Source organism: Somniosus microcephalus, unplaced genomic scaffold (genome assembly GCF_052327205.1).
Source record: "Somniosus microcephalus isolate GS21.2 unplaced genomic scaffold, FLI_Smic_1.0 scaffold279, whole genome shotgun sequence".
NCBI classification, from domain to species: domain Eukaryota; kingdom Metazoa; phylum Chordata; class Chondrichthyes; order Squaliformes; family Somniosidae; genus Somniosus; species Somniosus microcephalus.
In genome coordinates, this window is record NW_028225466.1 from 152,458 (window position 1) to 169,450 (window position 16,993).

At 49.3% G+C, this 16,993-nt stretch overlaps 1 protein-coding gene across 1 annotated transcript in view; it reads right to left on the reverse strand.

Annotated features, from left to right (window-relative positions):
• Positions 1 to 2,664: 2,664 nt before the first annotated feature.
• LOC147081946 (uncharacterized) overlaps positions 2,665 to 16,993 on the reverse strand; it is an 84,342-nt gene continuing 70,013 nt past the window's right edge. The window contains exon 3 of the mRNA XM_085980579.1: positions 2,665 to 6,644. Within this exon, the coding sequence (XP_085836705.1) occupies positions 5,541 to 6,644 (1,104 nt within the window). The 3' untranslated portion in view covers positions 2,665 to 5,540. The remainder of the gene's footprint in view (positions 6,645 to 16,993) is intronic.

Sequence of the window (16,993 nt, forward strand, 5' to 3'; positions counted from 1 at the left end):
TCCCTTCCAAACCTTCTGAACTCTTTCTAGAATATCCTCATCCCAAAAGGTTTCTTGCAGACACATGTCCGTGCCTTTAAAACCCTGCAACAACTGCTGCAATTTCTTCTCACCCCTCAGTCCATTCACATTAATCGAGACCAATGTAATCATGGCTCCAAAGAAGGGAAGTATGCCTGATAATCTCCCCATCATTTAATCTCTGGCTCTTCCCTCCTCTCATGCTCCTTCTCAACTTTTTGGGCAGCTGTTGCTTTTTCCTGAAGCCTCCGGCTCTTTTTCCCCTCCTGTTTGACCCCTCCCTGCTGTTTCAGCCTCTTCCTTGCCTTAAGTTTGGACCCAGGAGCTGCCCTTTCTCCCTCCTTCTGCCCCTCACTAACCTTTCCCTTTCCACATGATGCCACCCCACCCCCGACTTCCATGTCTCTGTCCCCCTCTACTTCCTCACACTCAAGCTCTTCTGCAACCCCCTGTGCCTGCTCCCCGTCAGATACTTCATCTCCCATAGTCTTCCTGCTATCGCAGTTTCTCCCACTGTGCCGCCCCCTTCGACCACGTCTCTACCTCTGACCCTTGCACCTTGTTCCCTCACTCCATGGGACAATGGCGCACCTAAATTGTTCCCTTCTGACGTCTCTATCTCGCCGATCCCATTCTGCTGTCCCTTTAAGGCTCCTGCCTCTTGCACCCTCTCCCCGCCCTGCCCCCTCCCGCTCACCAAAATATCCGACTCCCCGCCTCTCCCCGGAGCACTCACTTCCACCACACACCCCACTCCTGCCTCCTCTCCCCCTGCAGACACCAGACTCCCCAGGGGGAGCCGAACTGCACTAAGGCTCGAGTCTGCACTCGACCCTCGCTGTCTTTGTTCCCCTCCATAGCACTCGCCGTGTTTTCCGCCATCTCCATCTCCGCTCCGCCAACCTCTGCCTCTTCCTGTGCTCCTTTTTCCTTCATTTTACCGGCTGTGTCCTCCGACTGCACCGCACCTCCGGCCGTTCCACACTCCTCTCCTGCTCCTTCTCCCATCTCATCACTCATTTCGCTCCCTTCTGCCACACACTCACAGCGGGCGGGGCCTTTACGACACACCCCACAGCTCTCCGCCTTGCAGCTCCGCGCGATATGTCCCGACTCACCGAAATAGTAACAATACAAATCAGGACAGTTTCTCACGAGATGGTCATGTCCCAGACGATAGTAACACACCTTTACTTGGTTATCGTGCAGCACACGAAAGTACTGTACTCCTTCCAGTGTCTCGAACTTCATAATGTACGGCAAAGACCTCACCCCCTCTGGAAACCGCACCTTTACATACCGGGTTCTGTCTGCTACCCGTGTTCCCGGATAGTACCTCCTCTTTATTTCGGAACAGATTTTAATGTCCCACAACTCCAACTTTTTGCTCAGCACTTCGTCCTCGATGTACACAGGCAAGTTCAAAAATGAAACCACCACCTCCTTTGAATATAGCAGAGTCACCTCCAAAAATTTCTCCCCAACTTTCAGACTGAGCAGCAGTTTTTCCACCTCCTCACGGCCACTGACCGTCACCTCAAATCCCACATTTGGTTTTGGTCGGCAGGCAAAACAGCTTCCCTCACCACAGTCCTCATGAACCGCCTGGATTATATCCCAGGCTTGAATCTTCTTATCTTCACATTGCACCACCACCGTATTTTCTTTACCAAACCTCCTGAGGTCCCGGCCCAAATCTTTGGACCTTTTTTTCCCCCTTCCCACCACAGTTTTTTCCCTAATAAAATTCCTCTCGGGAATATTGTCCTCTGAGGGGCCCGGCACTCCGGACCCCTCAGCAGCCATCTGGCTGTTTTTTGTGGGCCAAAAAGGCCCTAAAACCTGAAAACAACACCCCAAAACCCTCCACCAACTTTTTACAAAACTTCCTCCAACACCCAGCTGCAATTAGGCAACCAGCCACACCTGGCTCACTCCTAGCCCCTCGCACCTAGAGAGTGCTACCCACTGAGCCCCAGCTGACACAAGGGAGAGAGTACAAGGGAGCCCAAAAATCTTTTATAAACATATGAAAAGTAAAAGGATAGTTAAAGGAATGGTGGGGCCGATTAGGGACCAAATAGGAGCTCATCATACGGAGGCAGAGGGCATGACTGAGGTACTGAATGAGTACATAGCATCTGTCTTCACAAAAGAAGAGGATGAAGTTAATGTCGCAGTAGAGGAGGGGGGAGTAGAGAAATTGGATAAAAATGGATAGAAAGGAGGTGCTAAATAGGTTGTCATCACTCAAAGTTAACAAGTCACCCAGTCCAGGTGGATGCATCCTAGATTGCAGAGGGAAGCTAGGGTGGAGATAGCAGAAGCTGCGACCACAATCTTTAAATCTCCCTCAGATATATGGGAGTGGTGCCAGAGGACTGGAGAATTGCAAATGTTACACCGTTTGAAAAAAGGGAAGAGGGATAAACCTGGTAACTACAGGCCAATCAGTCTAATGTCAGTGGTGTAGGTGGGCATCCTTTACCTGGTTTACGGTAATTTACCTGGTCAGGCAGCCTTTGTCACTGCACGGTGACCAATTCCAATCAGCGGTTTTGAATCGCTAAACCCGCCCCCCACCGCCTCCAGTTCTGACTGGAGGAACTTATAATTAATGATATATTAAAAACGGACAAATAGTCTGGATGCAAGAAAGTCAAATTTTATTAAAACTAAAGAAACTACACCACACGATCAAAGTAATCACGGTAAAATTGCTTAACAGGGGAAGGCAGACGGCAAAAACGAGGGATAAATGGCTACAATGTTAACCTTACAATCTTAGCAACATTTCCCTTAAATTACCACACCTTTACTTCTCACTAGATTGTCTTGCTAGTGGGTCAGAAGCCTTGCTCACCTGCAGTCCAAAGAGTAAAAGAGACAAAAAAGGGGGCAGAGGACTTCCTGGGCTTAATCTTTATACCCTGGGAGTCCCTGCTGTTTTCGCGCCGAAAAGGTCCGTGCGCAATTTCGTGCCGAAAAGTCTGAATACACAAGAGAAGGGCTTTTAACTTCCTCCATTCATACATGGAGACATCACGTAGTAGAGTCAATTTCAGTGAATGGATGTGTGTTAACAACCCATTTTGCTTGCCGTCCGATGATTGGCTGATTCAAATGGGCTACTCCCCAGTGTAAACAAGCGGCTTGTAGGTTACCGGATCCGCCCAATACCACAGGGTGACTGACAGCTCGGGCTCCATTCAAACTTACTACAGGGCAGCGCTGAGCTTTTCATATGCTAACAGCCTGTCTGTCCTTTTCTGCTGCCTTTTAAAATTCTGTTTCCATGAGGTCTGTTCAGCCATTTTTATGCCCTGGGCAATTTAAACAGTCCAAAACTCAAGAGTACATCTTTTAATAAAATGTACAATCTTAAAGTGTGCGATTTTCACAAAGTTCTTTGATTCCAGTGTCCAAGTGCTGCCTAGCTTACGAGCTTTTTAACGCAGCCTTTTGCGGTTCTGGGTCTGTTTTAAAACATTGTCCAACCCAGAGACAATTTAAATCACACAAGTCTTCGTCCACGATGTGGATTAATATTTCCCGATCTTCGGGGGCTGAGGGGATTTTGCGACCCCTACAGTGGTGGGTGAACGACTAGAGACCATTGTCAAGGACAAATTTAATTCTCACTTGGAGAAGCATGGATTAATAAGGGGCAGCCAGTATGGATTTGTTAAAGGTAAATCGTGTCTGATTAACCTGATTGAGTTCTCTGATGAAGTAACAGAGGGTTGATGAAGGTAGTGCAGCAGATGTTGTATATATGGACTTTCAAAAGGCATTTGATAAAATACCATATAAGAGACTTACTCTGAAAATAGCAGCAGAGGGAATTAAAGGGCTGATGGTAATTTGGGTATATAATTGGCTAAGGGAGAGGAGGCAGTGAGCAGTGCTGAGGGATGTTTTTCTGACTGGAGGGAGGTATGCAGTGGGTTCCCCCAGGGGTCGGAATTAGGACCATTGCTTTTCTTGTTATATATAAATGACCTGGACTTGGGTATAGGTGAACAATTTCAAAGTTTACGGATGATACTATTTACTATGTTGCCAAGTTTTGTGAGTGTAGTAGTAGCAGACTTCAGAAGGACAGAGACAGACTGTGAAATGAGCAGACACAAGGCAGATGAAATTAAATGAGGATAAGTGTGAAGTGATGCACTTTGGGAGAAACAACAGGGAGAGGCCGTATAATCTAAATGGGACTATTTTGAGGGGGTGCAAGAGCAGAGGGACCTGGGGGTCCATATTCACAAGTCTTTGAAAGTGCCGCGGCAAGTTGGTGAGGCGGTTCAGAAAGCGTATGGGATACTTGGCTTTGTAAACAGTGCCATTGAATACAAAAACAAGGAAGTTACACTAAACCTTTACAAATCACTAGTTAGGAACATAGGACAGGAGGAGGCCATTCAGCCCCTCGAGCCTGTTCCACCATTCTGAGATCATGGCTGATCTGCGACCTAACTCCATACACCCGCCTTTGGCCCATATCCCTTAATACCTTTGGTTAACAAAAACCTATCAATCTCAGATTTAAAATTAACAATTGATCAAGCATCAATTGCTGTTTGCGGAAGAGAGTTCCAAACTTCTACCACCCTTTGTGTGTAGAAGTGTTTCCTAATTTCACTCCTGAAAGGTCTGGCTCTAATTTTTATACTATGCCCCCAGTCCTAGAATCCCCAACCAGCAGAAATAGTTTCTCTCTATCTACCCTATCTGTTCCCCTTAATATCCTGAAAACTTCGATCAGATGACCCCTTAACTTTCTAAATTCCAGGGAATACAACCCTAATTTGTGTAATCCCTCCTCGTAACTTAACCCTTGAAGTCCAGGTATCATTCTGGTAAACCTACGCTGCACTCCCTCCAAGGCCAATATATCCTTCCTAAGGTGTGGTGCCCAGAACTGCTCACAGTGCTCCAGGTGTGGTCTAACCAGGGTTTTGTACAGCTGTAGTGTTTTGGCCTCAGCTGGAGTCTTGTGTACAGTTCTGGGCACCACACTTTAGGAAGGATGTCAAGGCCTTGGAGAGGGTGCAGAGGAGGTTGACCAGGATGGTACCAGGGATGAGGGACTTCAGTTATGTGGAGAGACTGGAGAAGCTGGGATTGTTCCCCTTAGAGCAGAGAAGGTTAAGAGACCTAATAGAGGTGTTCAAAATGATGAGGGGTTTTGATCGAGCAAGTAGGGAGAAACTGTTCACTCTGGCAAGTGGGTTGGTAACCAAAGGTCACAGATTTAAAATAGTTACTAAAAGAGCTATAGGTGAAATGAGGAGAATTGTTTTCGTACAGAGGGTTGTTCAGATCTGGAACGCACCATCTGAAAGGATGCTGGAATCAGGTTCCACAGGAATTTTCAAACAGTAATTGGATGAGTCCTTGAAGAGGACTAGTTTGCAGAGTTCTGGTGATAAAGCTGGGGTTTGGGACTAAATTGGACAGCTCTTCCAAAGACACGATGGGTACAGACACGATGGGCCGAATCACCTCCTTCTGTGCTGTTAGATTCTATGATCAGTGTGAAGTCGCTGGTGTGTCAGCAGGTTGGATGACTGAGTGAATCCCTTCCCACACACGGAGCAGGTGAACGGTCTCTCCCCAGTGTGAACTCGCTGATGTGTCAGCAGGTTGGAGGGCCGAGCGAATACCTTCCCACACACGGAGCAGGTGAACGGTCTCTCCCCAGTGTGAACTCGCTGATGTAGCAGCAGGTGGGATGAATTAGCGAATCTCTTCCCACACACGGAGCAGGTGAACGGCCTCTCCCCAGTGTGTAGGTGTTGGTGTCTCTTGAGCTCCCCGGAGCTTTTAAAACTCTTCCCACACTCAGAACATTGAAAGAGTCTCTCCCCAGTGTGAACTCGCTGGTGTCCCTTCAGCTCCCCGGAGCTTTTAAAGCTCTTCCCACAGTCAGAACATTTAAAGGGCCTCTCGTCAGTGTGAACTCGCTGATGTATCAGCAGGTTGGATGACTGAGTGAATCCCTTCCCACACACGGAGCAGGTGAACGGTCTCTCCCCAGTGTGAACTCGCTGATGTAGCAGCAGGTGGGATGAATGAGCGAATCCCTTCCCACACACGGAGCAGGTGAATGGACTCTCCCCAGTGTGAACTCGCTGATGTTGCAGCAGGTGGGATGAATGAGCGAATCCCTTCCCACACACAGAGCATCTGAACGGCCTCTCCCCCGTGTGTAGGCGTTGGTGTCTCTTGAGCTCCCCGGAGCTTTTAAAACTCTTCCCACACTCAGAACATTGAAAGAGTCTCTCCCCAGTGTGAACTCGCTGGTGTCCCTTCAGCTCCCCGGAGCTTTTAAAGCTCTTCCCACAGTCAGAACATTTAAAGGGCCTCTCGTCAGTGTGAACTCGCTGATGTGTCAGCAGGTTGGATGACTGAGTGAATCCCTTCCCACACACAGAGCAGGTGAACGGCCTCTCCCCAGTGTGTAGGAGCCAGTGTCTCTTCAGATACTGAGCGCTTTTAAAGCTCTTCCCACAGTCAGAACATTGAAATGGTCTCTCATCAGTGTGGACAAGTTGGTGTTGCTTTAGTTCCCCGGGGTTTTTAAAGCTCTTCCCACAGTCAGGACACTGAAATGGTCTCTCCCCAGTGTGAACTCCCTGGTGTGTTTGCAGGTGGGATGAACAAACAAATCCCTTTCCACACACGGAGCAGGTGAACAGACTGTCCCTGGTGTGACTGTGCCGTTGAACTTCCAATGCTGACGGGGAACTGAAGCCCTTCCCGCCGTCCCCACCTTTACCCGGTTTCTCCCCGGTGTGACGGTGCACGTGTCTCACCAGGTCAAGCGATCGGCTGAATCCGCGTCCACACACTGAACACGTGTGCGGTTTGTCTGCGTTGCGATCCCTGCTCTCTCCTTCCATGTGCAAAGGCTGATGATATTCAGGTCCTGATGAATCCAGCGACTCTGTCAGATCTTGACGTGATGTTTGGTCTGAGCTTCCCGCCTGTAACTGCTCCACTTCTATAACCCTGTAAATTGAGATCAGAAAAGGATCAGAGGCAAACTGTTGTTTAATTTTCCCCTTTCCGAACCTAGGGGCAGTGAAGCTGATTTTCAGGCCCCAGGTTGGTTGAAAGGATCAGCAGTAAAGGCGGCTGTAATACACACAAGCCCCCGCGCTCCAGAAAGCACTCTGTTGACTCTGAGTCCCGCGCATGTGCTCATGGCCCCCGCGCTCTCCTTCCTGCTCTACAATCGCCCGTCCCGATCGGTCCGCAACACGCATGCTCAGCACACAAAACCCCGCGGTTGGAACATCGGGCGTGCATGCGGAGCCGCAACATCTGGTACGCGTGAGCGGCTCAGGTGGGGGCGAGTCGGTGTTTCGCCTCAGCCACAGGGAGGTGCGTATGCGCAGGACGACCCAACATTCTTCCCGTCAGCAATCACTCCCTCATTTCTTTAATAAAAACAGAAAAGGCTGGAAATACTCAGCAGGTCAGGCAGCATCTGTGGAGAGAGAAACAGAGTTAACGTTTCAGGTCGATGACCTTTCGTCAGAACTGCTTGCTCTTTAGTGTCAGCCAGTGGCTCAGTGGGTAGCACTCGCGCCTCTGAGTCAGAAAGTTGTGGGTTCATAGTCCCACTCCAGAGACTTGAGCACAAAAATCCAGGCTGACACTCCAGTGCAGTGCTGAGGGAGTGCGGCACTGTCGGAGGTGCCGTCTTTCAGATGAGATGTTAAATTGAGGCCCTGTTTGCTCTCTCAGGTGGATGTAAAAGATCCCATGGCATTATTTCAGGAAAGAAAGACTTGCATTTATATAGTGGCACCAGATATCCTAAAGTGCTTTACAGCCAATGAAGTACTACAATGAAGTAGTCACTGTTGTAATGTGGGAAAGAGCAGGGGAATTATCCCCGGTGTCCGAGCCAATGTTTATCCCTCAATCAACATAAAAAAAGATAGATTATCTGGTCATTATCACATTGCTGTTTGTGGGATCTTGCTCTGCGCTAATTTACTGCCACATTTCCTACATTACAACAGTGACTACACTGCAAAAGTACTTCATTAGCTGTAAAGTACTTTGGGACGTCCAGTGGTGGTGAAAGGCGCTATATAAATGCAAGTCTTTCTTCCTTCACTGGTCTCACCAGCGACCTCTTCTGGCGGTTGCTGGATTGACAGCCGAGAGTCCGCGCATGCGCACAGGGAGCAGCAGTTTGGGCCGAGTCCGGCACAGCGACCCCTCCCGGTCACCAAGGGTAACAACCGCGCATGCCCAGAGGAGACCAACCCCCGTCCCCCACTCGGAGCTGCACCTGCGCACTCGGATCCTGCCGGACGGAGTCGGTGCGGGGCCATTCCGGGGAAAGGCCTTGGTGTCGGTTCCAGAGTCGCGATCGGTGACGGGAAGTGAGTTTTCTCCGCTCCGATTGGGTGGAGAATGGCGCGGGGTGGATCGGGAGAGAATCGAGAGAAATAGAAAAACCTGAGAGTCTGCGAGGCCCCGGACCGAGCGGCGGCACTTGGACGGTGCACGTGATCTCCTCGGGGACACGTCACCCGGGCCCGCGGCCTGATTGACGGCAGCTTCCCACCAATAGGGAGCGAGCGGGGCGGGGCTGGAGGAGCGAGCCGGCGGCGTGTCCTCCAACCAATCGGGGAGTCCGAGGGGCGGGACTAGCGCCGGCTGATTGTCTGATCCGCAGGGCAGCGAGTTTCTCCAGTCCCTTGTTCAGGGCCCGGGGCCAGCGGAGGCTGTGGGCCTTTATTCCCCGCATTGGACACAAGGCTCTTTGGCTCAGGCACAGGGTGACGTGGCACTGAAACTTTCCGCTCTCCTTTACAAAGATGGCTCTTTGTCTCAGGCACAGGGTGACGTCGCACTGAAACTTTCCGCCCTCCTTTACAAAGATGGCTCTTTGTCTCAGGCACAGGGTGACGTCGCACTGAAACTTTCCGTCCTCCTTTACAAAGATGGCTGCCGCTAACCTGGGCCTGTAAGGGGAAGAAATCCCCGCAACTGCAAACACGGGATCTTCAGGTTATTATTCGGGGGCTTGCCTCCTGCACGAGTTGTTTATGAAGCCTCCCCACCCACCTACCGGTCCATTACTCCCTCCGTCGCGATTCTTACCCGCTGCACCATCGCCCTCCCGGCTTCAGCTCCTCTCCATCTCCAGTAACGCACTGCCCATGCTCAATATACCGGCCCCTCCCGCGCCTGCGCGCTGGGCTCTTGTAGTCTGGGTGCGGCACGTGGTCCACTGCAGGGAATGCTGGGTAAAAGACCAGATTAGTGAATGGAACATGATTTACTGTGATCAGATTGAGGACTGAACCATGTTCATTCTAGTAGTCATGGTTTGTTTCTGCTGATCTTAATAACTCCTGTATCTGCGCTGGAGATTAATATTCTGTTTAAATAGTGAATAAATAAAGCTCGAGCAACAGCACCTCATCTTTCGATTAGGCACTTTACAGCCTTCTGGACTCAACATTGAGTTCAACAATTTCAGACTTTAACCCTTACTCCCATTTTTCATGCTGTATGATTTTGCCATCCCCATTTGCAACATTTTCCAAGACTCGGTTTCACAGCCACATCTCTTTCCTCAGCAACTGTCTCCGGTTCCAACTTATTCCACGTGGATTCCAACTGAACTTCCACCCTTCGTGTTTCAGATCCACCCAGGATAACTTTCCTGCCTCTTACCTTAGTAATATCTGTTACATCTCCAGCTTTTTCCAGTTCTGATGAAGGGTCCCAGACCTGAAACGTTAACTCTGTTTCTCTCTCCACGGATGCTGCCTGGCCTGCTGAGTATTTCCAGCATTTTCTGTTGTTATTTCAGGGAATAAATAAGCTTTGTTCCAAACACACAGTGTGTCAAATATTTGATTTCTCCATGATAAGAGAAGACGAACTGATGTTCTGTTCCAGACTGTTTAATTTTTGGGCCTTTTCTTACTCGAGATTATTTCCATTCTCATCTCGTTCGCCTTTTACCACATCAAACCCCAAGCTTGATCCGTTTGAGTACACAACTTGTGGGTGTCATAGACTGAACTGTAGTCATAGAGTCATACAGTTATACAGCACGGAAAGAGGCCCTTCGGCCCATCGCGTCCATGCCGGCCATCAAGCCCTGTCTAACCTAATCCCATTTTCCAGCGTTTGGTCCGTAGCCTTGTATGCTCTGGCGTTTCAAGTGCTCTTCCAAATGCTTCTTGAATGTTGCGAGGGTTTCTGCCTCCACCATCCTTTCAGACAGTGAGTTCCAGATTCCAACCACCCTCTGGGTGAAAAAGTTCTTCCTCAAATCCCCTCTAAACCTCCTGCCCCTTACCTTGAATCTATGCCCCCTTGTTATTGACCCCTCTACTAAGGGAAAAAGCTCCTTTCTATCTACCCTATCTATGCCCCTCATAATTTTGTACACCTCAATCAGGTCCCCCCTGAGCCTTCTCTGCTCCAAGGAAAACAAACCCAGCCTGTCCAGTCTCTCTTCATAGCTGAAGCGCTCCAGCCCAGGTAACATCCTGGTGAATCTCCTCTGCACCCTCTCCAAAGCAATCACATCCTTCCTATAGTGTGGCGACCAGAACTGCACACAGTATTCCAGCTGTGGCCTAACCAGCGTTTTATACAGCTCCATCATAACCTCCCTGCTCTTATATTCTATGCCTCGGCTAATGAAGGCAAGTATCCCATATGCCTTTTTAACCACCTTATCCACCTGTTCTGCTGCCTTCAGGGATCTATGTACATGCACACCAAGGTCCCTCTGACCCTCCGTCTTACCTAGGGTCTTACCATTCATTGTGTATTCCCTTGCCTTGTTAGTCCCTCCAAAGTGCATCACCTCACACTTATCAGGGTTAAATTCCATTTGCCACTGTTCCGCCCATCTGACCAACCCATCTATATCGTCCTGCAGACTGAGGCTACCCTCTTCGCTATTTACCACCCCACCAATTTTCGTGTCATCTGCGAACTTACTGATCATACCTTTTACATTCACATCCAAATCATTAATGTAGACCACAAACAGCAAGGGACCCAGCACCGATCCCTGCGGTACCCCACTGGACACAGGCTTCCAGTCACAAAAACAACCTTCCACCATCACCCTCTGCCTTCTGCCACTAAGCCACATCCACTGCACTACCCTCATCCACACACCTAGTCACCCCCTCAAAAAATTCAATCAAATTAGTCAGACATGATCTTCCCTTGACAAAGCCATGCTGACTATCCCTGATTCTGCAAGTGGAGACTAATTTTGTCCCTCAGAATTTTTTCCAATAATTTCCCTACCACTGATGTTAGGCTCACTGGCCTGTAGTTCACTGGTTTATTCCTACTACCCTTCTTGAATAATGGTACTAGATTAGCTGTTCTCCAGTCCTCCGGCACATCCCCTGTGGCCAGAGAGGTTCTGAAAATTTGTGTTAGAGCCCCTGCAATCTCCTCTTTTGCCTCACACAGCAGCCTGAGATACATCTCGTCCGGGCCTGGGGATTTATCCACTTTTAAGCCTGCTAGAACCGCCAATACCTCCTCCTTCTCGATGCTAATATGTTCGAGTATGTCACAGTCCCCCTGCCCTATATCTATGTTGACATCGTCCTTCTCCATAGTGAAAACAGATGCAAAAAATTCATTTAGAACCCCACCTACATCTTCCGGCTCCACACACAGATTGCCACTTTGGTCCCGAATGGGCCCTACTCTTTCCCTAGTTATCCTCTTTCCCTTAATATACTTATAAAACACCTTAGGATTTTCCTTGATTTTGCTCACCAGTGTTATTTCATGGCCCCTCCTCGCTCTCCTAATTTCTTTTTTAAGTATCCCCCTGCACTTTTTATACTCCTCTAGGGCTTCCTCTGTCTTTAGCCTTTTGTATCTGCCAAAAGCCCTCCTTTTTTTCCTAATCCATTCTCGTATATCCCTTGACATCCAAGGTTCCCTGGGGTTTTTGGACCCACCCTTGACCTTTACAGGAACATGTTGCCATTGTACGATCTCAATTTCCCTTCTGAAAGACTCCCATTGCTCCGATGCGGATTTTCCTACAAGTAGCTGATCCCAGTCCACTTTGGCCAGATCCTGCCTTATCCTATTAAAATCGGCCTTCCCCCAATTTAGAACCTTTATTTCCAGTCCATCTCTGTCCTTTTCCATGACTACCTTAAATCTCACTGAATTATGGTCACTGTCACCAAAGTGCTCAGCTACTAACACTTCTTCCACTTGGCCGGCCACATTCCCTAGAATTAGATCCAGTACCGCCCCCTCTCTTGTAGGACTTTCTACATGCTGGCTCAAAAAGCTCTCCTGGATGCACTTTAAGAATTCTGCACCCTCTAAGCCTTTCACACTCTGACTATCTGAGTCAATGGGACTCTCTCTGACCTTTCTCCCCAGTCCATCTCCAGGACCAGTGTGTATCTGAGTCAATGGGACTCTCTGACCTTTCTCCCCAGTCCATCTCCAGGACCAGTGTATATCACAGCGTCGGCGGGAAACTCGAGCGGCAGAGCGGGGCTATAAAAGGCCCCAGAGACCAGGTAAGGCCTCAGAGCGTTGGCGGGAATCTCGAGCGGCAGAGCGGGGCTATAAAAGGCCCCAGAGACCAGGTAAGGCCTTACAGCGTCGGCGGGAATCTCGAGCGGCAGAGCGGGGCTATAAAAGTACCCAGAGACCCAGGTAAGGCCTCACAGCGTCGGCGGGAATCTCGAGCGGCAGAGCGGGGCTATAAAATGCCCCAGAGACCCAGGTAAGGCCTTACAGCGTCGGCGGGAATCTCGAGCGGCAGAGCGGGGCTATAAAAGGCCCCAGAGACCAGGTAAGGCCTCACAGCATCGGCGGGAATCTCGAGCGGCAGAGCGGGACTATAAAAGGCCCCAGAGACCAGGTAAGGCCTCACAGTGTCGGTGGGAAACTCGAGCGGCAGAGCGGGGCTATAAAAGGACCCAGAGACCCAGGTAAGGCCTCACAGCGTCGGCGGGAATCTCGAGCGGCAGAGCGGGGCTATAAAAGGCCCCAGAGACCAGGTAAGGCCTCACAGCGTCGGCGGGAATCTCGAGCGGCAGAGCGGGACTATAAAAGGCCCCAGAGACCAGCTAAGGCCTCACAGTGTCGGTGGGAAACTCGAGCGGCAGAGCGGGGCTATAAAAGGCCCCAGAGACCAGGTAAGGCATCACAGCGTCGGCGGGAATCTCGAGCGGCAGAGCGGGGCCATAAAAGGCCCCAGAGACCCAGGTGAGGCCTCACAGCGTCGGCGGGAATTTCAGCGGCAGAGCGAGGCTATAAAAGGCCCCAGAGACCAGGTAAGGCCTCACAGCATCGGCGGGAATCTCGAGCGGCAGAGCGGGGCTATAAAAGGCCCCAGAGACCAGGTAAGGCCTCGCAGCGTCGGCGGGAAACTCGAGCGGCAGAGCGGGGCTATAAAAGGCCCCAGAGACCAGGTAAGGCCTCACAGCGTCGGTGGGAATCTCGAGCGGCAGAGCGGGGCTATAAAAGGCCCCAGAGACCAGGTAAGGCCTTACAGCGTCGGCGGGAATCTCGAGCGGCAGAGCGGGGCTATAAAAGGCCCCAGAGACCAGGTAAGGCCTCACAGTGTCGGCGGGAATCTCGAGCGGCAGAGCGGGGCTCTCAAAGGCCCCAGAGACCCAGGTAAGGCCTCACAGCATCGGCGGGAATCTCGAGCGGCAGAGCGGGGCTATAAAAGGCCCCAGAGACCAGGTAAGGTTTACCAGTCTCCGAACTCGGAACTCGGAGGGAAGGAGAGAGGTAAAAATTAATCCAAGTGTGATGTCACCAGAAAGCTGGTAAGTGATTGGTTGGTAAGTATTTCTCTTTTTTTTTAAGCTTAAACTCTGGTTTATAGTTTCTAAGGTGCGATATTCATCATCTAGAATCAGAGCAGAGGGTATTTAAAAATAATATTAATAAATGTAATTAATTACATAGAATGGGAGATCAGGTGATGTGTTGCTGCTGCAATATGTGGGAGCTGGTGAACACCATTGATGCTCACGGTGATCACATTTGCAGTAAGTGTTGGCTGCTCGAGGAATTCCGGCTCCGTGTTGAAGAGCTGGAGTCCGAGCTTCAAACACAGACACATCAGGGAGGGGGAGAGTTACCTGGACTCTGTGTATCAGGAGGTAGTCACACCAATTAGATTAATTCATTCAGATGTAGTCCGTGGCCAGGGTCAGGATGGTGTGACTGGAAGTGAGGCAGGTACGGGGATCCAGGAGGTAGTGTTGGAGGAGCCGCAGCCCTTGCTCTTGTCCAACAGGTTTGAGGCTCTTACTCCCTGTGAGGATGGGAACAGGGACTGCGGGGAGGATGAGCAACCTGGCAACAGCACCGTGGAGCGGGGGGCCATTCAAGTGGGGGGAGTTAAAAGAAATGTTGTAGTGGTAGGGGATAGTATTGTTAGGGGGATAGATAGAGTTCTTTGCAGCTGAGAGCGAGAGTCCCGATGGCTGTGTTGCCTGCCCGGTGCCAGGGTTAAGGACATCTCCTCTGGGCTAGAGAGAAACTTGGAGTGGGAGGGGGAGGATCCAGTTGTCGTGGTCCATGTTGGTACCAACGACATAGATAGGACAAGGAAGGAGGTTCTGCTGAGGGAGTTTGAGCAGCTAGGGGCCAAATTAAAAAGCAGAACCACAAGGGTAATAATCTCTGGATTACTACCTGAGCCACGTGCAAATTTGGCTAGGGTAAATAAAATTAGAGAGTTAAATGCGTGGCTCAAAGACTGGTGTGGGAGAAATGGGTTTTGCTTCCTGGGACACTGGCATCAGTACTGGGACAGGAGAGAGCTGTTCCGTTGGGACGGACTTCACTTGGCCAGTGCTGGGACTAGAATCCTGGCGAATCGAATAACTAGGGCTGTAGGGAGGGCTTTAAACTAATTAGTGGGGGGGAGGTTTTAAGAGAGCGAAAAATAAAAATGACAGCGGAGAAGGCAATAGAGCAAGGTAGCAGTGGGGGAATTAAAAACCAGAGCGTGTCAGGAAGGGACAGAATGTATAATGAAAAAGGTAAAGTAATAAAAGGGGTAAAAGCAGGAATAAATTGTCAGAAAACATATTTGAAAGTTCTTTATCTGAATGCATGCAGCATTCGTAACAAAATTGACGAGTTGACGGTGCAAATAACTACACATGGGTATGATCTGGTGGCCATTACGGAAACATGGCTGCAAGATAATCATGACTGGGAACTAAACATACAAGGGTATTTGACAATTAGGAAGGACAGACAGGAAGGAAAGGGAGGTGGGGTTGCTATGTTAATCAAGGATGGAATCACTGCAATAGTCAGAAATGATATTGGGTCAAAGGATCAGGATAGTTGTGGTATATGTGCCTTTAAGAGCAATTGTGGTGTATGTGCCTTTAAGAGCAATTGTGGTGTATGTGCCTTTAAGAGCCCCAGGTGTGCGTAATGCCGGTAATTGCCACTTGGGCTATATAAGCCTGTGTATTGTGTATATCCTTTAGAACCCCCCCCCCCCCCCCCAGACTTGCTTAGTAAATACCTATGAACCAACTCCTGTCTTCAGAGTCTTTATCTACACACGGACACTACAGTGGTGACGAGGACGGGAGACGGCCAGCGCGGCAAGCAGGTCAGCGTTTAGACCTCCGTCGGGAACGAGTCTCCAACAGTGAATAAACGGAAACCACAGTAAAACAGCGTTGTTATCGGTAGCAGCGGCGGGAAAGCGCAGGAAGCGCCATATCGTTGCTGCAGAGAAAAAAAAAAGCGCGGGAAGCGCCATATTTTTTTTTTGAAATGCCTAAGTCTGGCAATATTGATGCTTTTGATAACGAAACAGAGCCTAACTTTGGCAATATTGATGTTTTTGATAACAAGATAGAGGATTGGACCACATATGTAGAAAGAGTGGAGGTGTTTTGCACCGCAAATGGAATAGAAGATGAAAAAAAAGCTTCAGTGCTTCTGGATCTAATGGGCGCAGAAACATACAAGCTGTTACGCAACTTAATCACTCCAGCCGAACCGATAGACAAGAATTTTGAGGAGATTGTTGATACCCTACACTGCCAATTCGAGGCAGGACTGGCAGATTCTCTGCAAGACAAATTCATCTGTGATCCCCTAAGTGTAGAAACACAAAAAAAGGTATCTTCTGGAAAAGATTTAACACTGGACAAGGCTTTCAGTGCAATAGGAGCGGCAAAGATACAGCAAAGGCCACAGGACTTCGGCCCCCATGAAATGACACGGGGTTTCAAGAGATGTTATCGCTGCAGCAGATCCAACCATGACCAGAGGGATTGCTGGTTCAAAGAAAAAGCATGCAGGCGATGCGGGAAGATGGGACACATTCCACGTGTATGCCGATCTGAAAATAAAAAATCCACTAACGGGAAGAGAATCAATAAGGAAAAACACAGAAAGGTACAAATGATGACGGACAGTAGCTCCAAAGACCAGAAGAGCGATAGCGACTCCGGGAACAAGAGACTAAGCTCGCTCAAATTACATAATGTAATTGCCAATGAAGATTACCAGACCATTTGGGTTACCCTCATAATAGCAGGGTCCCCAGTTAAAATGGAGCTAGATACAGGATCAGCTCTAACCGTAATAAATCGACGAGATTACGAGAGGCTATTTTCACATATACCTCTAAAAGACACATCCATTATCTTAAAAACATATACGGGGCAGAAAGTATACCCCAAAGGAAAAATAAAGGTGCCTGTGGTATACAACGGCAAAGAAATACAAAAGTTGTATTTATACATTCTACAAGATGGTGGTCCACCGTTGTTGGGACGTGAATGGATAAGGAAGATACGTTTAGACTGGCACTCCATTCAGGCACTGACGGTGACCAGTAAGGAAAAAAACAATGATGACATCATACCTGAATGATTAAAAGACATCTTGGCCAACGCCAAAGAAGTGTTTCAAGAGAAAC